Raw genomic sequence first — 22,983 nt, forward strand, 5'->3', positions numbered from 1 at the left:
GTCTTATATATTATATTATAAAACGATGACTCGCATGTCCAGAAAAAAAAAAAAAAAGGTTTTCTCAATAAGGTATCTAGAAGGGCTCGTATTCCAATAGTATCCTAATACTAAGTGGGTATTCGGTATCATGTTTTTGGAATACTGGTATCCAGAATACGGACGGATTCATTCGGAATTCCCTGTTTACATGGCATGGAATAGCTTTTCAAATTTCCCACTATTCCGAATACAACTGGAATCCTGATAGAACAGGACAACTGGAACAGGTGCCCGGATAGCAATATGGGTGCAGTCAATTGCACCTACCACGTGCGGCAGGTGCACGACCTCATAAAAAACCAGCATTATTTCCTCACTGTTTGCTCTGGTACTGGGGAGTTTAATATGATCCTCAGCACGTCGCAGCAATGCCGTTATGAACCAGTCGAGGTGGCGGACACGGCTGACTGGGTGATCCCCACTGTATCCTGCTTCCTTCTGGAAGGTCCCGGTAGCCCGGATACACATACAGACAGACACTACCAATTACTCAGACAACGCATGACTGTGCAGGTTTGTTCTGGCCAGGTCATCATGCAGCATGTGGCATAGATGAGTCGAGACGATACCTGGACACAATTTGCTCATTGCTGAGCTCCTCATATGTGTGCCGAGGCCGGTGCATCCTTTCAGCATATCTTCACCTATGTCGGAGTTGCTGTTTCTGGGTGTGCCTTGCATCATTCACATCTGTCGACGGACACACTGCATTCTACCCACGTTTCCCATTGTTGCCTGTTTGTAGTGAGCGCGGAGTTAACGCAGTCCTTTTACAATCCTTATTCTGCGTGTCACAAACCTGGTTTTGTGCTTGGTGCATACCTTCGAATATACCAGAATCATGCATATTGTCGGCCGCTCCCCCCATATTGCGCGATGCATAGATTTTATTTCTGCACAGTGCAGAATGGATTGTGATGCGCAAAAGGACGTTTCGAATATGGCAACTGGGCACAATTTCGGCACAACGGCCATTGTGACCTGCATACCGCTCTGGGTGGTGCTCAAACCTTTCGAAGATCTGGCCCATACTGTTTACATCAAGTCACACAGTTTGACACAATGGCAAGTCTTGGGAGAGGTTTTTGTCTGAATAGACAGCGTGGTCAGATCCACATTGTGGTGTGTTGTTTTTAACAATGTGTATTAGAGCATCACCAAAACTAAAAGAAACTGGCAGATTTAACAAGTTTATTTCCATACTCTTATTGGGATTAAAGCATAAATCTTAAAATATCAACATGTCACCCACTTAGCACTTTTTTTATTTAATGTAGGCTAAAAATTGGGACTGACACTGAGCCCCAGATAAAGGATGAGATATATATTTTATTCTACTGAATAGTAAGTATTCCTGTAAACACAGTGGTTGCATTGTCAACATTTTTACTACAAGCAGTCAGATGTCTATCCTTCCAATAAGATGACTACTAATGGGGGCTTTTCATTCAGTGCTCTCGGGCAGCTCTCCTTCAGCTGGTGCTGGAGTGTTTACTAGCTGATTTAAGAGGCTGACTGATCACAAAAGAAAAGCAAGCTTGTCAGAAAGTCAAATTCACATTGCGTGTTTAGCTATACCTTTTGACATTTAAAATATAGCAAGAGCTACAGTAGTAATGTCACCCATTGTAGTACTAAAAGTTTCTGCCATAGTTGATAGTAATATAAAACAGTTCACTGTAAGTGGTTTCATACTGTAAATGCTGATGAGTCTTGAAGATGACTGTGTCAAACACATTACCGAGCCAATTAAAAAGTACAAGCCATTAAAATGAAAGTTTCCTCCTCCACTGCTAGAGAAAAGAATACACTCTATATTGGAAACAAACACAGGCATTTTGCATCATGTACTGATATGTGCAGCATACAGGATGTAAAATGCATTAATAATTAATAAAGAATTAGCAGATTAGGTTTTAATAAAACAGTAGAACATGTAGTATGGCCAGGTATTATACTGTATAACTGTTACTTCAGTATCATTAAACATATTAGATTATTTCAACATATTTATCCATACAATAATTAGTACTGTCTTATAAATGTGATTGTTTATTGTATTAGCTGAACAGATTACTTTTGTGTAATCTTTTAACAGTCTGTTCAGAAAGCAATACTGAGATATTTGTTGCCCACTTGCAGGAGAAACTTGTAACTTAAAGTGTTATTTTTTATACAGTATCATTGTTTGTATTGGAAAAACAAGTAGTGTCTCAAAGACTCTATAGAACTCTTCAAACCAAAATAATCTTTAGCCAATAAAAAGGCTATCTGTATAGCAGTATGAAAGAAAAAATAAGTTCATGAATTTCCTATGGCTATTTCTCAGAATTTGATGGTGATTGTTCTTGTACATGTATTCTTGCCAGCTGCCACAGTGCACATTGTCATCACAGACCATTATTGCTGGGCAGTGACGCAGCACATAACTCATGATTAGAGAAATGTGTGTGACACCCAGGCAGGTGATAATAGTTTCAGTGTTCTTTACTGGACTGTGTGAGCACAATATTGCTGCTCTTAGCATTTTTGTTTTACTTTTGTAAGCTAGCCTTTTGAAATTATTTTTCTTTTCTACTTTTCGTTAGCTTTAATGCAATGTTGACTTGAACTGTAGTTGCCACAGATCTTGATTTAGTATATGAAGCAGTTAACTGCACACTTCCTTGAACTTAAACATGTTTGTTACAGTATACATTAAAGGAACAGCAGCACATGCACATCATAAGCATAGTGAAAGCAATGAGCATAGGCAAGCGGTAAAATAGCAAAGCCGAAAGTATGGTATTGTAAATGTGTGAGGCAACCTTCTGAAAGGCAGACCCAAAAATATGAACAAGCTTGCCTTAATTGCTGTAGCTTGCAGAGGGGTGCCCAGCAACCCCACAAACCTATTGGATTATGAATCTGACTACTTCATTACATATTTAGAATCATACTTATTTTGCTAAGCAAATTACCATACAGTTTCACAACAGTACTTTGTTTCAGTGAAATAAATACAAGGGACAAAGAGGCTTTTATATCGTAATAGAAATATAATAAACAATTACCTTATAAGTGTTTCAAGTACCTGCTGAAACCAATAAAGTGGGCTCCTACAGGTCTAAGAAGTGCTTATTTTATAATGTAAAAGCTAAGAGGAAATCTGTGAAAAGGAGAGAAGTCCGGTGTGTAGGGCACTGGACTGCAGTATAGGTCATAGGCAGTGAATGGGTGTCGGCTTTTAGATGACTCAACGATAAAAAAAGTACGGTATGCAATAATGTACTTCTCAAAACCTCACGCCCCTGAGACGTCACTTGACTAACGTCACACTGCTGTCCAAATAATAGCACCTGGGGGCAAAAGAAAGATGAGCCACACACAGCACTATGTCAATCAATATAGATCCCCCACATAGTGAATGTAAATGAACTGAATGTAATTACCACGAGGAGACCTAAATGAATCAGTAACACAAAATGGCTAGCGGAGTGACTAACATATTTTAACTCATGCCAGATCAATGCAATGGAATATAGTGTGACTATATAACATGCCTTGTGTGTACTGATACTGAATACATTAATAATTTAAATATGAAAAACATTTTTAAAAAGTCATTGGCGTGTAAAACACATTTTCCCTGTCCTCTGAAAAAACATTTGCTTCATCTTGCTTCAGTTATTAGTGTACTCTAGTTTAAAAATGCATTTAGATTTAAAAATGCATGGGTTTTACTGCTGTGCTGTGAATGGCTAGTGCAGGTACTATACAAATTCACTAATGGTGAGGTCTGTAGAGTAAATCCTATTTGGAGCATGTAAGGATTGACGTTGCTGGTGGTGGTGGTAACCCGATAGGGCAGTACAGCCATGTAATGGCATTTCTTAGGAGTGGGGCATTTGAAACGACTGTCCTCTTGGTGTGCTGCACTGAAGTCGAGAAAGGCCCTCGATTTGCATACATAGCTAGACTGGTGGGTGTAAAAATAGCCGGGGCAGTGCTGGAATTGGAAATGGGTAGCTGTTTTCAGCAGCAGCAGCAGCAGTTGCTGGGTTTTCAAAGTTCTTTTCAGAGTTAGGTTAGTGAGACGCAGTAGACATAAGTAGTGAGGCAGGAGGGCAACAGCATTGTTGATACGTCAAAGTGGTGGCCCCGTCTTTTGGATTGGCGTGTTGCTTATTTCTGGGAAGTGTACTGTTCTGCCAACAGTGGTAGGGGCTCTTTTTTCCAACTGGGCCAGCCTCTCTAAACGTTAACTGCCATGGGCAACGCACCACTTTGCCATTCTTGTCACTCAGACAAGGGCATGAGAGGGAAAGGCAGCCTGCAGAGTTTGGACAAAAGTCCTGACTACTACGGTTGTGAAATAAGCAAGGACCCTGAACCACAGGTAAGTTACTTTTGAGAATTGCTGTGACTTTATGTTGTCTTCTTAGTAGTATCTGTTGTTGTTTTACTGGTTTAAGCTGTGTTTCACAGAGTACAATCTGGTCACTGGGGGAAGTACTAAAATATATTTTTATTGGTGCAATAAGACCCAACAATTGTAACTACCTTGCTAATGTGCAGAAGTATTCACCCCCACCAATAATGTCTCATTTTGTTTAATTACAAATAATTTATGCACAGTTTTTCAAACAAACTTTTTTTTTAATTCAAAGCTGTAGTGGTTAAACTGAACACTGTTATATGAGGAGGTTAAATGTCAGCAAAACTTGCGAAGAAAATGTACAAAATGAAATTTACTGGTTGCATAACTATTCAGCCCCTTACGTCAGTACTTGATAGAAGCACCTTTTGCAGCAATTACTGCTATGAGTCTTTTTGGATAGGTCTCTGCTAGCTTTGCACAGTAGGATGGTGAAATTTTTGCCCCGTCTTCATGGGAAAATTGCTCCAGTTCTGATAAGTTTGTTGGTGATAATCGATGGACTGAAATCCATCAAGTCTCACCATAAATTTTCGATTGGATTCAAGTCAGGACTTTGACTGGGCCACTCAAGAACATTAATTCTCCTCTTGTTCTACTACTCCAGTGGGGCTTTGGCTTTGTGCTTCAGGTTATTGTGCTGCTGAAATGTGAATTTCCTCCCCAGTCTTGGCTGATTCAAACAGGTTTTTTCCTCAAGAATTTGCCTATACTATGCACCATCCATTCTCCCCTCTATCCTGACAAGCTTCCCAGTCCCTGTTGAAGAGAAGCATCCCCATTACATAATGTTGCCACCACCATGCTTGACAGTTGGGATGGTGTTGACTGGGTGACAGTTGGGATGGTGTTGGCACAATGCTTGGAATTTAGCCCGAAAAGTTCAATTTTTGTCACATCTGACCATAAAACCTTTTTCCACATGTCTGCAGTATCATCTATTTGCTTTTTCACAAACTCCATATGTGCTTTAAGATGAGACTTTTTGAGTAATGGCTTCTTTCTTGCCACCTGTCCATACAGGCCAGCTTTGGGTAGGGACCGGTTTATTGTTTATGTGTGAATACTGACTCCCATCTCAGACACATAACTTTGCAGATCTCTCAAGGTCATTTTTGGCTTCAGAGTGAAATTCTGAACCAGTTTCCTGTTTGTTCGGCTGCTCAGTTTGGAAGGGCGACCTGATCTGGGTAGTCTCTGGGTGGTATGATGCATCTTCCACTTCTTCATGATGGACTTCACTGTGCTGAGAGTGATAATCAGCCCTTTTGAATTTTTCTTGTACCCTTCTCCTACTCTGTGTCTCTCTACCACTTTATCCCTGACTTGTTTCGAAAGCTCCTTGGTCTTCATGGTTGCTTTTTTGGATCACTGTGAGTTGCAGCTTGAAAGTCTTTATATACCTGAGGGAAATTATCTACAAGTTAAACAACTTTGAATACACACAGGCTGAAACCATCTCACTAATTTTGTGACCTTTCAAACAAATCATTTGGACATGAGCTGATTTAGGGCTGCAGTAGCAAAGGGGTTGAATACTTCTGAAACTCAGATTAATCTGTTTTTCTCTGTAAATCATACTTATTTAAGAATGTGGAGTAGTTTGTGTAGATTCTACATGTAAAGTCTAATTTGAAAGCATCGTGGAGTACGCTCAGATGCCAACAAAATGTGAAAACTTTGCAGGGGGGTGAATACTTCTGCAAACCACTATATATATATATATATATATATATATATATATACACACACACACACACACACACACACACACACACACACACACACACACATACATACATACATACATACATACATACATACATACGCACACACAGTTGTTCTGGTTCAGATTTTTTTTTTAAACTGCACTCATCAGGCAGATGACTTTGGTGCCTTTGTTGATACATTAATGATTTTTAGTTTATAAGTTCAAACAAGGGCATATACAAATCTTGGGACACCATAAAAGCTGCACATGCTAATTCAAATATTATTATTATTATTATTATTATTATTATTATTATTATTATTATTATTATTATTATTATTATTATTATTATTATTATTATTTTTAAAGTATTAGTTTCAATATATCCTTAATAAGTTTTGGATTTAGAAATATTGAACAGTCTGGTACTTATTATCTGAAAATGTGTCTACAGATCTTGACAAGCGCTTGCTCTGTACACCAGCCTGGAATTTGGTAGGTCATTCTTTAGGGAAGGCACTGGGAGTGCTGAAAGTCTTGTGGATATCATTTTCTTAACACTGACTGGGGGTTAACAGGCTCCTTCCTTGTTACCATTCAAATGGTACTCCACAGCAGCAATAACAGTGCCTGATTTTGACTCTGGTGTCGCACACAGCCTGTATGGGTGATGAGTAAAATGAGGTATATTGAAAGTTGAATGAATAGTGGTGTTATTATCTTCTTGCTGTACACTGTGGACAATCATGTAGTTATTCTTGTAGAATGATAGAATGCTACATAGCAGATGCCTTTTTAACAAGCAGGACCAGCAATGCTTCTTGAAGTTTAACCAAAGTGTTGTGATTGTCAGGCGGTGCACTCAGGTTAGACCAGAAGTCATGTTGTGGAGAAAGACAGAACAGGTGAAGCCATGACCTTATAGACCTCAGCCAAATGTCACAAATTAGGTCCAGAATTGTGATAACTTTCAGTGTACAGTGTTTAAAAGGATGTGTTATTTTAAGAGTAAGAAAGATAACTATTCTAGAGTCAAATGAAAGTATACTATACATTTTCATGTACAATTACCTGGGAGGTTTTCCATTGATTGATTATTTATAAAGGTACTTCAAGAATGGCACTTAAGTGTAGATCTCAGAGGATGATATATAGAACCTACAGTTGGGTTATGTAGCGCTTAGTTTTGTATGAATCGGTTGCTTGCCACTGAATGTTTTTTGTTCCATGAGAGTAACTGTTATTTACTTTATGCTAATATTGGACTCGGCTTTCGCCAAGATTAAATGAGATAGTAGTGGTGGGGACCAACCAATATGTAGCTTTGCTGTAATGTATGAGCCTTCAGCACCAGGTAATGTGGATTTCCTATTGGCCCAGTGTTGACGGCTGAAGTGTAATGCTGGCTCCAGGGATCAGCCTATTGCGCCCTCCCTATCACATCAGCACACACACACACACATATTATTAGGAAAACAAGATCACTGACTGGTATATTCAGTAATTCAGCAGCCATTTGATTTTCCAAAACCTGTTTTTAACTAAAACTTCAAATGATCCAAACAAATTGTATGTTGTCATATACAGTACAGCAAAAGCATATTTAATTCAACCTAGGTTGTATCTGCTTTATAAAATGGTAAAAATGACCCCTAAAATGAGGTAAATGAAGGCAGAATCATGGTCACAACATTTGAATGGTAAATGTGGGTTCATCTGCTGTTTACTTTATATACAGAGCAGAGAACTTGTGAAATACAGTGGTGTGGATAAAGCATGATCTTTAATTAATGACCTTGAAAGCCTCTAAAACAAAGCAAAGTGGATTTGATTTTCCATTCTGTGTCCCAGTGCACAAGATGGACAGTCAATTCCCTCTGACTTAAGCCATTTTGACAGCTGGACTGACTCTCTCAGTGCCGCTGCTTAAAAATAGAAAGTATTGATGAGTCTGTGATCAGGCTGAGGCCAGAGACATGTCCCAGTTGCTGTCTGTCTTCATTTAACTTTGTCATATATCTATTTGTCATCTGTTGTCAGAAAGTTGTTTTAATTAGGTGGAGTCTCTTTTTGTGATTTATTGATTTTAGTTTTAAACTAGTCTTTCAAACCAAACCTTTCAAATCGAAGGACACATCATTCCTTTGTGACAAAAAGCCCTTGCAGACGTAAATGAGAAGCTACTGAAGGCTCGATACACAAAACACACTTCTGTCAATGTTGGGGCTTTTGTTTACCTAAAGATGTGCTGCACATACTTACATTAGAGTAAGTCTCCAAGTCATGTAACAGGAAGAATACAGGTCTATTTTGAAGCTAACATTCTTTGCATCCCCAGAGAACATCACTATGCTCAAACATGTGTTATGAGAAGTTATTCCACATGCTCTGAGTTGCTGACAGTGATCTACATTCATAGTGTTGATATTGAATTTGCTAAGCTATTGAAGGGTTAGGTTTTATCATAAGAAGCATATTGCATTCATTTGTACCAAAATGTTTAGTAAGCAACGTTCCTGAGTGGGGTACAACAGGCCATGAATATCCCACCCCCAGTTCTTTTACATTCAGTCATCTGTGCCAGTACTTGTTGGATATGATGTATACTGTATACATCTTCTAATTTACTATTTTGTTTTTCTTTTTTAAACTTATTTAAATTGTGGATTCTTTGTCAATTTCTAATGGAATAACATAGCATAAAAGATAGGCCTGATAGCCTTATGATCATCAAAAATCAATTACCTTTAATCTTTTTGACTCATTAAGTCAAAGTGCCAGTTGTTTTAATGTCAGGGACTGCATGGTTATTCAATAAGTATAGGACAGTCCATCTGTCAGGTACTTGACTAGTAAGTTCTACATGAAGTTTCCAGTAAGAGGATTCACATTATGCTTCTCCTAAGTTAATGATAGATGTGCTCGACGTCCTACATAGTAGCGTTTTGGTCAAAGTGTATGGCAAAGTACCAGTTTCACATACAGTTTCATAATCTACTGTACTTATATAAGTGATGTTAAATGATTGTGATATTGCTGTGCATTGTGGGTAGACCTTCTGGAAGACTATCTGGCAATCAGTATCGATAATATCACATAAATTCAAATGTATCATATTATAAAACGAAGTATTTTAAAAAGGGTGTTGGTGCTGTGAAACCTGTTTTCTGTTACATATTGTCTGTTATCGGATGCACTGCTGATACAAGTGCTGCCCTAAAACAGTGTATATTAATATTGATGGAAGGGTTCGTTATTAGTTCTTTGGCCACAAAAAGGGTTGCGTTTCTGTTGATCTTTATGGAATTTTCTGCCTTGATGAAATTCCACCATGTTTAAAATGGCAAAGAAAAAGGTCATTGACATGCATTATATTTCAGTGTGGTTTTTGCAACTTGAGCCACAATGCTGTCCTGTTTTGGGACACCAGCTTTATTACCCCAGGCATTTTGAAAGGGCACATATTCTATGTCAAGTCAATTTTACTAATGAAAAGGTCAGACCAATTAATCATACTTTGGGCATACTATTATCCAAGCCAGGGATCGGCAGCACACCAGCTGCCTATTTTAGGGAACCGTCTCTTCAACTTTTAAAATAAATGCTAAAATAAACATATTCTATTTATAATTTTGTTACTTCGCAATTTGTTTTGCAAAGATGTTATTGTACTTTATTGTTTACAGTGTTAATCGCAATACGGTAAAAGGACTTTTTGTCACATTAAGACTGGCCCCAAGGAGAACCAATGGCTGTTCCTTACTGTTGAACAGCTGTCAAAAACAGTTATTGAATTACGTATTTATCAGTCTTGTGCTGTAAAATGATGACATACATAAGACAGTGAAACACTCTGTGACTGTAAGGAATGTAACATTGTGTCTTTCAGTGTTACTCTAATGCCTCGTCTGTTCTTTTTCATATTCCAAGAGTGTTAGTTTAGCTGCAGTCTCTCGTTGTTAATAAGTACCAGATAATTTAGATGTGAATCCATTTCCCTGTTATCCTGTAATAGTACAGAAAATATCCATCCGTGATAAAAAAAGGCTTCTATATTTTTAATGCACCTGTAATTTTTATCCCAGATAGTATTAATTGTATCTTTGGCTGCATACTAGTGATCAGACCAGCTGTCTTCCCCCACCCAACCCTCTAATATCTCAATCAACTCTACTGTAGCTCTGCACTTTCTCTAGGTTTCAGTAAGCATAGTTTGTTTCACTCTGTGGTTTTAGACAATTGGACATCTTCAGTAGATCATGATACTGCTTTTGCTGACCTTGTTACTAATTTACATCCTTGTTTCCAAAGTAGATGTATGAATGGCTGCTTGATTGAAGAAAATGGATCCCAACAGAAAAGTGGAATTGACATATGCTTTGTACTGTCGTTCCAATTTAGAATCTATGTATTACCAGCCATGAAAAGGAGATTATTATTTTGTACTTATTTTTCTTCCTTTTGATGCTATGATGTTGGCCCTTCCATTGAAGCAGAATTTTCATATGGAATGTTGATGCAGCCAAAGTGCAGTACATCAATTAGCATATGGTATACAGTGACCTGAGTTAAGGTACAGCGGTTTTCTTATATCCATCTATGACTCCATGGTGAATCAAGTAGAATCAAATTTCTACAAAGTATGCTTTTCTGTTGTCTCAGAAGGGAATCAAGGGCATAGAAATGATATGTTTTCTGCTTCAGGGGCTTATACATCTATGAATGTTCTCCTTTCCCTGTCTTTCACTCTGTATCGGAATCTTTGTACAGATGTCTGCATGCCAAAGAAGTAATGGTTTATAATCCTGTATGAGTCAGCCATCCATTTTCAGTATGCTGCTGATAGAAGAGAAACAAACTAGATCTCTACTGTGGGCGTGGGGGCATTATTACTTCAGTTACTATAGCACAGCTCAGGTTCAAAATTACAGGGCAACACAATGGAATGAGAAGTAGAAAGAAAGAAAAAATGAAAGAAAAATAATAAAGTTGGTATTACACAAGTCAACACAAGTATGTAAGATTATAAATAGAATTATAATTGGTTTCTATAGCTTTTTACCTCCAGGCAGCTGGCTTTACCCCAGAAATGCATACAAGTACCACAGCACTTGAGACTGGCTGAAACAGTAACAGCATATAGAAGTAGATAATCACATCTACAGTAAATAAATCCATAAGTTCTATTAATCACTTTACCTGTCTATCTATTACACTACTTTTAAATGTGATGTGCTTCAGTGTAAAATTTCCAAAAGAATCACTGGTCCCATCTTTAATTTGGAAGGCTATTGTATCATTGTCTAGATTAGCTCCTCGTCTACAGCAGACTGAATTTCAGAGCCAGAAGATTTAGCTCCCCTGTGGCTCTGTGCTGCAGCTCCGCTTTCACTTTTTGCATCATGTAACTGTTGAAATCCCTTCAGCATTTGAATACCAATTTATATTGAGTGTAGCAGGGCGGTAGGAAAGCCCTGCTTAAATGTATTTTGTTTATTTATTTTTAGAACTGGGTCACCCCCTCTGCACCTGCGTTATTAATGTATTATGATTTATTTATTGTATTTGTTTGTTTTATGATTTATTGTATTGTATTTGTGTATATATTTATTGTATGATGGCGAAGCGCCATGTGTTTTGTTATTTTGCAGTGTGGATGGGAAGCCCCATCCACATTAAAAACCTGTGCAGAAGGTGGCCATCTCCCAAATTAATTAAGTGATTAATTTGTTGATAATCGGGAGATGGTCAGTTGTATAAATACCTGCAGCTCACTGCACTCCGGGTGGGTTCAGAGGAGAAACGAGAGGAGCGAGAAGAGAGATTAACTTAAAAGACCTAAGGATTAGTGAAGGCAGTTGCTCAGCCTGACCTTAGTGTTTATTTTGTGTTTGAGATTTATTTTGTTTAGTTGTCTTATTTTGCTCTGTGAGCACAGTGTTATTTTTGTTTAAATATTTTACTTATTTTTGGTTATTTAATAAATGGCGCACGCCGCGTCTTTTGTAAACTGCAGCTACCTGACCTGTGTGTGCTTCCTTCTGGTCTGAGTCACCGCAAAGCCATTTCCTGCCACATAGAGGTATTTCACTCTCCTGCTCTCTGCAGAGTTCCACTAGTAAGCCTTGACAACAGGTACTGATTCTGTTGTGTACAGTATGCAGTGCCTACTAATATTGCATGTTGTGCTGTGTAATATGGTGTACGTATGGTTTTCTGTTGCTTTGCATCGTTAATTCATTGAGTCACTCAGCGGTGAATAAGAATGGTGTTTTGTGCTGACTCAGTCACATAAATGTCGCATATTTAACCAGTGGAGTAATAAATCCATTCAAGACTGATTTAGGTGTTGGGCATCCACTAACAAACTGAGAAAAACCTTCCACTGGGACAGCAGAGCTGGGCTTAATACAAGGGTAAACACTGGGGAATTCAAAGATATCAAAAGACACCTGTCTCGACTGCGAAAGGGAGTTCTGCTGCAGTGTTTGTGACTCTGCATTCAGGCTGACCACACCTACCAGGGTGCAGTGGAGACTGGAGCTGTGTTACTGCTCTCAACACAAGCTGATTGGCTGCAGTGTTCCAGCCTGTAGCTGCAGGGAACTTGTTACGTGACGTCAGTGTTGATTGCAGCTAATTCTACTCTGCTCAGTGATGCTGGGCTTTGGGCAAGATTTTTTTTTTTTCTGTTGAGAATTTGGAAATGTAAAAGCTGGAGGGGAACTAAACCACATGGTCAAATTATATTAGATGCAAGTGTTTGCTAAAGCTGTCCTGTTTTGTATATGGCTTTATCTGCATGTCCTTTAAGTGGCTGGGCTGCATTGTGCCAACGTGTGTCTTTTCACATGTTTACTGCTACTTAGGATGTACAAATGTATCTAGCTTAAAGCCACAGGAGCATCTTGCTAGCCGCTTTTAAAATGTTATTGTTTAGAGTTAGCACTTGCTGGTGGTGAAATATTACCATTATGGCATTACATATGGAGGAAATTGCCATGCTTATCTGATCTGATTGCTCGTCTGTTTGTGACAATGACTGTCTGTCAACATTGATCGCTGGGGAAGGCATATGATTTGTCACAAAAGCAGAGAGATGCAGTATAAATAGTAGACTGCTATGGGAGTCTTGACTTTTTTTTTTTACCTTCAACTGATCCAAAAAATTACTTCTGACCTCCCCTCTGTATTTTCCTATATCAATACACATACAATGCTTTTCTATGGGGACCACATTTCACAGTATACTATGGAATTTATTCTTTTGCGCTTCAAAATCTTCTGCAACCTTAAAGGTCCCTCTTCATCACAACAATGCATCAACCAGGGTATGATAAGAGGAATGGATTGCAATAAGCCTTTCATGTAGGCAGCTTTAAGGAGGGATCCAAAGTCCTGATTGCAGGCTTAATCCATAGGTTGCAAGTATCTGTCATTAAAGCTTGCATTAAAGCTTGCAATGTAGAACATAGTTATATCATTGAATGGGGTTGGAAAAGAGGCTTCCATTACCTGTTACTTCATACAAGTAATGTTAATAGGCACTGTGGCCCATGTAATTGTAACTAAGTGCTGTACATATGAGACCCAATGTCCAGTTCCACTCCACCTCTACAAAACAATATTTTATAATATAGTGGCCACAACCTCTCAGGGAGAATCTTTATTTTCACTGATCTTTCTTAGGTAACTGTGACAATTGAATGATGACACTCAAATGTCACAATCCTCTGCAGCTGTTGTCTTCCCCATATTGGTCCCTTCACACTTGTTTGTTTACTACAGCTATGGAAACAGTGGTAGCTGATGTCCTGGTTACAGTTCCAGACAAACATGATAAGCCTCTGATTAGTATTTTTCACAAACTAACTACCAGTTAACTGCTTTCACTCCTTTGCGTGATATTGTTTCATGACTGGCCAACTTTGTTTCCTGTTCCACACCCTGTAAACACATATACTGTAAAGACTGATTACCTCAAACACTACTGTGTGATGCAGCTCAATCAGGCCTATGATTTTGCAGCATTAACATTTTCTTGGCTCTGTGTGTGACAAATAAGCAGTGTAGCTGTGAAAAGCAGTATAGAGAAACATTTGCGGTTTGCAGAGAGTCTCTGTTTTTAGTAAACACACCAGATAAGGCGATTTGAATTATGCAGACACTGCTGTATCTCCACAGGAGCCCTGCAGCTTGCTTTCCTGTGCCAGCTTTTGAAAGTCATTTATAGAGGAGGTCAATGATAAGCACACTGAAGAGGCTGTTTTTTTACATAACAGATCAGGTGCTATGTCTATATAGTTATCCAGTGAGCTATTTTCATCAAGGTTTACTACACATTACTGTTACTAATACAAAAAGTTTTATTGATGAAGTTATTAAACTGAGAAGATGTTGGCCTTTTGTCATCTTTATTTTCTTACAAGAGGAATTTTCTGTTTATAACCATTTGCTAGTTATTTGCAGTCAGTTTAGAGTGCTGTATATTGTAGATTTCAGAAGAAAAGTGTAGTTTGTCTGGGCTATTGTAGATGGCTTATAAATTGGCCTCACTATGTTGGGAGATCCTCGGATTGTCAAGTGCTCATTATTTTTAGATGACCAGCCAGTGTGAGCTACTGTATGTGTTATTCCCTTCCTCCTTCCACAGCACTGTATCTTTTCAGTACGCTTTTGAAGGACCTACCAATTGCTGGTCGACTGGCTTTTTCTTTCTGTTGTGTCAGCTCCTAAAACAATCTCTTAATTACACATATTTCTTTCTTTTGCAGTCTGACAGCAATACAAGCTTCCTGCGAGCAGCCAGGGCTGGCAACATTGACAAAGTGCTGGAGTATCTCAAAGGAGGAGTAGACATTGGCACTTGTAACCAGGTAATGAGGTTTCATTTGTTTTCTCTGCAAATGTGTCTGCTATTCATATAATGCTTTGGTCCATTTATGGAAACCTACCAGAACATTATATTAAGTTTATATTGCACAGCATAAGGAGACATTGTGAAAATCAAAGTAGCATGCCTGTTTTGGCTATTCACAGTGACATTGGATTCTATTTTAATGATCTATACTGTAAACAACAGGGGATGCCACTGTTGGGATCTGTGAAACACAGCCTTTTGTTTTTCATGTTGAATATATTTCATTCTCATTAGATTTTTATTTTTTTTCTTCACATTTTCAAGAGAGTTCTGGAGTTACAACAGGCAGCATAATGTATTAGTATTTGGCAGACAAGATCAGGATGGCCGATGCTAATTTAGTATAGCAATATTTTCATGTAAATGTTTTACTGTAATGGTCACAAGCAGACGAGAAACAATTCACCCATTCTGCCATGTAAAAAATAAAAAAAACACTTTCTTTCTGCTATTATGTACATGGTAAATAGTGAAATATAATTTAGAGGAAGACTAAAAACAAACAAACCAAAAACAACACAACAACTATAATCTTTCCTCCAGAAAAACACACATACATTGAAGTATTTTATTAACCTTTCTCAGAGTTTACTGCGGTGAAAAAAAAAAGAATGCTGAGGAATTCCAACTGTTAGAATCATTCCTTAAAACGTTGGTTTCCAAGAATTGTTCAAAAAGCACTCCCACATTTTACATCGCAGTTTGTGCCGAATAGTTGGGATTTCTCAGGATTGGATTTAAAAATAGGCCTCAAATGAGAAAGATGAGTTTACAGATTCTATTTGAATCCAGTCTTGATTACAACAGCTGCTATAATGTTAAAAAATCCCACAGATAGACTGAGGGTTCTGCAAATTATTGAGAACCATTGCTGATGGGGTAGCACAGATTACCAGAGTAACAACTGTTTAAAAAAAAAAAAAAAAAAAAACAGCTGTGACTGGACATTACTATTACATTAAACCTTGGATGCTTCTATGAATTTGTAAAATTTTATAATAATTTGGATAAAAATCTAGTCAATTTAAAGTACTGTACTCTGTTAATTTGTGTAAACTTGTAGGTTTCAGCATCTCTACAGGATATTTTAGCACACTATGATCTAGTTTTTTTACAATTCTTAAACAATGCTTTCTGGACATATTTGATTATAGCATCAGCACTTATAGTATTTAGAAAACTTGCAGTTAAACTTTAATGGCATAGAAATATTAAATAATTGCTGTACACAACAAACATTTTGAGAAGGCCAGTCTAAATCTTCATGTTTTTACTGTAGCTGGGTTAATTGTGTTCTGTAATTTGGCCATCCAGAATACAAAAAGAAAAGTTAGCATCGTGGACTTATATAATGTAACTGTAGCTCATTATTGTTCATCATACTGTAGTAATCACTGAAAATGTGAACAGTGTGTAAATATCTATGCAACCAGTGCATATTGTGTTTACAGATGAAAAAAAAAAAAACATTAATGTATTAACTGAAAAGATCAAGCCATACATTAGATTTGTTCAAAACTGAAGAGATCTAGCCATAAGTCCTTGTTTTAATTAGAAATCTACACTATAAAATACAAACTGCTTAAATGCTAGAAACATGCCGATGGTAAAGATGATTCCTAATCAAAGTTTAAAGGTTTCATAGACATTCTGCGCCACTTGAAAGGTTGCTTGAATTGTCAAATCCCTGTTGACAGGGCAAGCCACACCTGCTGTGGATTAGTCATAGGAAACATTGCGTTTTGCCTTGGTCCCTCCCTTTATTTATGATTGACATACATATCCTACATTTGTGTAAACAAACTGCCTCTGTTACTACTCTGCATAAAGGCATCTCATCCCAGATATTAATTGAAGAGCTGGGGCAAACGTTGCACACTGGTTCAAACGCAACAAAAATCAGATTGTCACTTTAAGCAGTCTTCAGCAGTAATCTATGAGGGATGATATTTTAGCTCTGTGAATACTACTGATAAATGTTAGAGTGAAAATGTTATGTTACTTAATATTGCTTTTCTTTTGTATTTCATTTCTACCTTAACAAAAACTTAATATATATGTTCCTTATAAACAGCAAGTATACCTGGGCATTGTATACAGTATATATATATATATATATATATATATATATCTGGGGACTGCCGTTACCCCTTCAGTGCAGAAAAAGAAATAAGCGGATAGATTTAAAGATAAATGGAACAGAATGAACCACCACAAATCAAGAGGAGGAAGCCAAGGCTTTTAATGCAAAACCTCAACCGTGCAGTGTAAGCCATTGAGCAGACACAAAGTTAGCAGCCCCAGAGCTCAAACCCCTATAAACTGGGACCACTACTATAAAATAAAAACTGAAAACAAAGAACCTTATTCATAGGTAATGAATGCTCTATTTAAAATGCATGCAGTACAACTGGACTGCTAACAACTGAACCTTGCAGGATTCATTATTGTTAACAAAAATTGCACAGATTTATAACTAGAAAAGACAACATTTCCAGCACATTAGCAAATGACATCTATTTAATAACTTCAAAAGTGAAATCAAGCACAATAGCATAACATTTATTTTTTTAAGTTTGTTAGCCTCGCTTACGGATACTGTCAAAAGGAAAGGCTATTTAGTTTATCTGTGCCCTTCCCTTATGAAGTGACTGACAGGCACTGCTGTGTTTTGCACTAGAGAAATCATTAAGCAGGCTTTGTAGCTGAATCAGCCAACTGAATGGCTGCCCATTCCTTCTAGTGTCATCACAGTGTGTGGCCAGGGAGATCGTTCACGAGTAACTCCCTTCCTCAAGATGTCATCATCCATTAGTCAGATATTTTATTCCCCAAGGGTGAGGAGGTGGACAGAATTAGTAACGGTATTTAAGAAGCATGTCCCAAAAAACTTGCAACATAATTATTAGTGCAATAATTTGGATACCAATTTTTCCATAAAAAGGATGTAACCAAATACAAAGCTTCCTTGAATACTTTGTTTTGTATTTTATGATTCTGATTAACTGTCACATACTGAACATCTTGCCAGATAGGCATGTAAAGCATCATACCATGAACTAAAATGCCATGTGTACATCAGTTACATCACAAAATGATAAACAATCACATCCATACCTAGAAAACTCTCAAATTACTAGGAAAGTTGCAGTTGCTTGACATTTTTTTTGAACAATGAAAGCAATTTATATGTGATGCAATAACATGAGTTTACACATTACAAAACCGGCTTTGCAACAGCAGCTTTCTCCACAGTAAGCCTCTGCAGAGTTCCAGATAAATGGTCACATCAAGTTGGTACATTTTGAAATTAAGGAGCAGAGGACACTAACATATCCTCTATTATACTGCTCTGGAACGCACACCTGCTGTACTTTCGAGAGTGTTTGTTCACTGGAGCCAAACTACAAAATGTCTTCCTAATTGCTACTTGTTTGATAATAAGATTCAATTTATTGCTAATTTGGTAACTGGATTTGGGTTTTGTACTTGAAACAGTTAATTATATTTACACCTATTGTTGTTTATCTCTTACATAATGTTTTTTTTTTTTTTTTTTTTTTTTTTTGTTATACACACACAGCCTACATCTGTAAGTAATGATGTGTCAAATTAGAGCCGATGGAATCCCCAATAAATGGCATAGAAGCATGTAAGTGAATTACTGGAACTGGTGCAGCATGGGCTCCCTGTGCTTGTGCACTAGATCCTGTGGGACAGGAAACCTTTAGATATAAAGTGGACTCCAGCATTATATCAGCGTGTGAAATAACAGAAACCACATTGGCTGAAAAATTAAATAAAACATCTTCACTTAAGTTTGTAGTTTTCAGTGAATATTTATGAAACCAAACAGTACCTTTGGGCATGGTTTGTTTTTAAATAAGTGAATACAAATACAAATGATGATAATAAGAATGGGGGCCTCTGACAGAGAAACCCCAGAATACAAGAGCTAAAATGCACTCATTTTAACAAACTGTAAAAAATAAAGTATACATATAATATAGCTTTAACTGGGTACAAATGTGTCTTTGCTGAATATACTTAAAATTGTAATGATGTTTAAGTAAAAAAAAAAAACTTAATCAGTAGTGAGAAAGGGACCCAAGTCATTTAACATCTTCAATTACTGCTAATCTTGCTCTTTAATGGCTATTTTATTTTAAACACATGTCCAAAAAAAAAAAATTAGCTCATTAGTATTGAAACTGGGTACATACAAAATAATTTGTGTTGTCTCTTTAAATGAACCTTTTCATTAAAAAAAAAACAAAAGCATTGGGAGGTTGAATCTCTGAAATGGCTTTGATATATTATTCTTGACATCCTATTTCAAAGAAACAAAGAAAATACTTTCAATGCATTTATTTTGACTTAATTGGTCATCAGAGGTCTGTCTCTTCCTCAGGTTCTGTTTTGCAGTATTCTTCCTACACACCTGATTATCACTGTGTTTATCTGCCTCAGTATAACTAAATGCCCCCAATTAATTTTCCCTTCTGTTTGTGGGAGATTAATGATTTCAATTGAACTGTCATTCATAACAGACCTTTCTTTTACCTAAATTATATAGTTAGCATTTCTGTTATACAGATTGAGGCTGTGTAAAAATATCATATTTGACTTTACCATGATTCTTTCTGCTATTGCAACATTTGGCATCAATGGTATAGGCTCGATCTTGTATTATACTGTTTCTCTGTACAGTAACAGTAAGTTATGCAAAATGACATTAAAACTGGACTGTATTATAATTGGATTAAAAAGGGTACGTTAAAGTTGGTTATAAATCCTTAGTACATCCATATCCAATCAGGTTGAGACCTTTTTTTGTATGGAGATCAAGACATGCAGGACTGTACATTGCAAAACTAACAGTTACAAACAGAGACTGCAAAAAATGCAACGCTGCCTGTCCCTTATAGAGTAAGTAGCGGGGTTCTGAAAAATATAACGTTTACAACCCCAACTAGCTACAACTGTTTAAATAATGTGCCTGGGATGTTTTTTTTCATTGTTAAGATCCTGAAAACTTTTTACACTTATGCTGTTAAACCGTTTCAAAGTTCATTTCAAAATGGCCGCTCTAGTACACTGATAGTGTAAGGATTATTATTGAGACAGCTAGCATAGCAATACCAATCCATGATGTGATACAGAACAGAAAAGCCAATGCACTTGTTGTGTTTTTTTGTTGTTTTTGTTTGTTTTATTTTAATCGCTCTTCCTGCAGCGATTTAGAGGACAGATCTCAAACCCCAGTGCACAAGAGCGGCTATTTTGAAAATGTGTAAAAGTGTAAAGAGTTGTCAGGATGTTTAAACTGAAAAGAAACATTACAGGTATGTTATTGAAACAGTTCTAGCAACACATGGGGATATATAACGCAACTTTTTTTAGAACCCTACTACTGACTCTTTAATGTTGAGTACCTTAGTAATCAAATTTGACAAGCTTTTTCAATGAGAATAAATACAAGAGCAGCGAAAACAAAATGTAAAAGAAAAAAACAAATACATAATGGTTGAATTCCAACCATTATATTTTAAGGCGGAGTCATGGGATTGCATGTGTAATCTTGATTTAAAAAAAAAAAATACATATAGTTTATATAATATTTTATCGTGCACGGGGGAAGGCATCAGCAGGGCTTGTAGGTGATGTAATACAGACACATAGGCCTGATACACGCTCCTTGCAAAGGAGCCGACACTTTTGTACAGCAGTATTGGAGCTATGCTTTAGTACGAGAGGTCCCGGGTTCGTGCCCATCCTCCGCCTGTGTGTGGATTGCCTCGCCCTGTGTGATGCACCTGCCTGCGGGAACGGCGATCACTACTTCGGTGTCAGAAGTGGATGCAGGTACCCCGGCATGCACTCGTCAGACTGTAGCCTGGTGAGCAAGTCCGGGGCGGTCTTGAGGCTGGCAGGGGAGAGTGTAGCGTGCACAGGGGAAGGCAGCAGCAGGGCTGCTAAGTGATGTAATACAGAGACACAAGCCTGATATAGGCTCCTTGCAAAGGAGCCGGCTCTTTTGTACAGCGGTATCGGAGCTATGCTTTAGTGCGAGAGGTCCCAGGTTCACGCCTGCCCTCCGCCTGTGTGTGGATTACCTCGCACTGTGTGATGTGTCTGCCTGCGGGAACCAAGATGGCTACAATATGGTTATATGGCCAGTGGGTTGTTGGTTGCAAGCAACACACTCTGGATTTCTATTGAGTTTGACATGCTGACCAATAAATACAACAGCTGTTCATGCGATCAGAAACCAAGGAAATGGCAAAATAGTTTGCTGACCCTTGTAAGAGGTTACATTGCATCAGACAGAAGTTTTAGGGAACACCATAGGTTGTAGTGATATTGTACATTGATTGAGTGTTAATAGAAAGTGTGGTACTGGACATTATTGACGAAACTCTCGAAGATCTTTTGGGTTTCATGTTAGCAGGGAAGCAAATCTAGCGATCCCATTCCATTTTTTTACAGTCCCATTCAACTGTTTCCCAGAGATGGTTAATAATAGTACCAGTGAAGAGAGCACTTATAATAGTCAAATACAATTTGTTTCCTGGCAGAATTACACAGAAAGGAAAATTCCAGTGATATACAGCACGATGTCTATGCACATACCATATGACTATGAGTAGAATATAGAACAGCCTGTACATCTAAATGCCTATACAGTTTCTTGATCAAATGTTCATGATTGCGAGCAAAAAAGTAACGTGTCAGGTGGTCCTGTTTTTCTGTGAACAGGCTTGAATAATGTTCTTTTGACCAAATGCATGTGTATCATGATTAAACTTGTTTTACATTAGATTTGTTCTATTCAATTTTGTCTTCTGCTGCTGCTTATGATGATATGTTGTGTGTTGCCCAGTTTTAGAACTGCGGCATAAAAAAAAAAATAAAAATATTACAGAACAAAATTGTCATGTTAAGGAGTGAATGTTAATCTTTGAGGTTTTCATTATTTTAATGTTATTTCCTATTTAAATTCCTAGAACATGAATTATACAGGTCACCATTGCATTTTTAAAGAGTTTACATAAATATAAATGCTTATTTTATAAGGAACATTCGCTTTAAGAGAAACATTATTTCCTAAATCATTTTAAAATATGGACCCTCTCTGTGATGCAGAGTCCATTAAAGTTATAGCAATTTGTTTTCAGTTGACAGGATGCTACTGCATTGTTGAGTTAATAGCACAAGTATTCAGTGTGATGTTTACGTAAGGTTGTGGCAAAGTGGTTGGTAAGGGGAACAGATGTCGCGGTGATGCGGTGCAGGAGTGATGAACAGACAACAGTGATTCAGTGAATAAGTGCTTTATTGCTGTTTTCCAGGTCTGGCGACCGTCAGAAATAATAAATCCCCGGCAATACACAACAATGTGTAAAGCACGGGGATAATGAAAACAAGGGCACAGTCCTAAACAAAAACAACGGTACGGTCACCAGTCCTGGGTGATCGCAAACGTGCAGGTGCTCAGTGCAGTGGTGCTCCGGATAGTGCTCTCCTTTCGACAGCTCCGGAGATGTGCGTTAACTGTCTAGTGCTGAATACAAAAACAGACAGTTACACGGACAGACACAACAATACAAAACACGAACACAATCCACTCTGAGAGCTCCTCTCTCAGTCCTTCTCTCTCTCCAATCGTTTAACCCAAACGAAGGAGAAGATCAGCGTTACCCTGGCCCCTATATGTAATCCCGCATGATATCGAGATAAAGGGTTGCAGCTGCATTATTACTTGCAGCTGCCTCTCGTTTACCTTTCAAATCAATACGGTCTTACAACAGAGTCGCGCTTCCCTCCAGGCTGACCCACTTCCCTGACCCGGAAACGAACTGTCAGGCCAGCCCTTCCAGATACTTCTCCTCC

At 37.8% G+C, this 22,983-nt stretch overlaps 1 protein-coding gene across 12 annotated transcripts in view; it reads left to right on the forward strand.

Annotated features, from left to right (window-relative positions):
* LOC121322510 (ankyrin-2-like) overlaps positions 1–22,983 on the forward strand; it is a 227,241-nt gene that overhangs the window by 105,745 nt on the left and 98,513 nt on the right. For 11 of the 12 annotated variants that reach the window (XM_041262655.1, XM_041262663.1, XM_041262631.1 and 8 more), the window contains one exon: positions 14,945–15,046. In XM_041262655.1, coding sequence (XP_041118589.1) covers positions 14,945–15,046 — 102 coding nt within the window. Of the gene's footprint in view, positions 1–4,072; positions 4,421–14,944; positions 15,047–22,983 lie in introns of those variants that run through there. The other variant, XM_041262613.1, reaches the window with a different exon arrangement.

The sequence above is a fragment of the Polyodon spathula genome, chromosome 1 (genome assembly GCF_017654505.1).
Source record: "Polyodon spathula isolate WHYD16114869_AA chromosome 1, ASM1765450v1, whole genome shotgun sequence".
NCBI lineage: Eukaryota > Metazoa > Chordata > Actinopteri > Acipenseriformes > Polyodontidae > Polyodon > Polyodon spathula.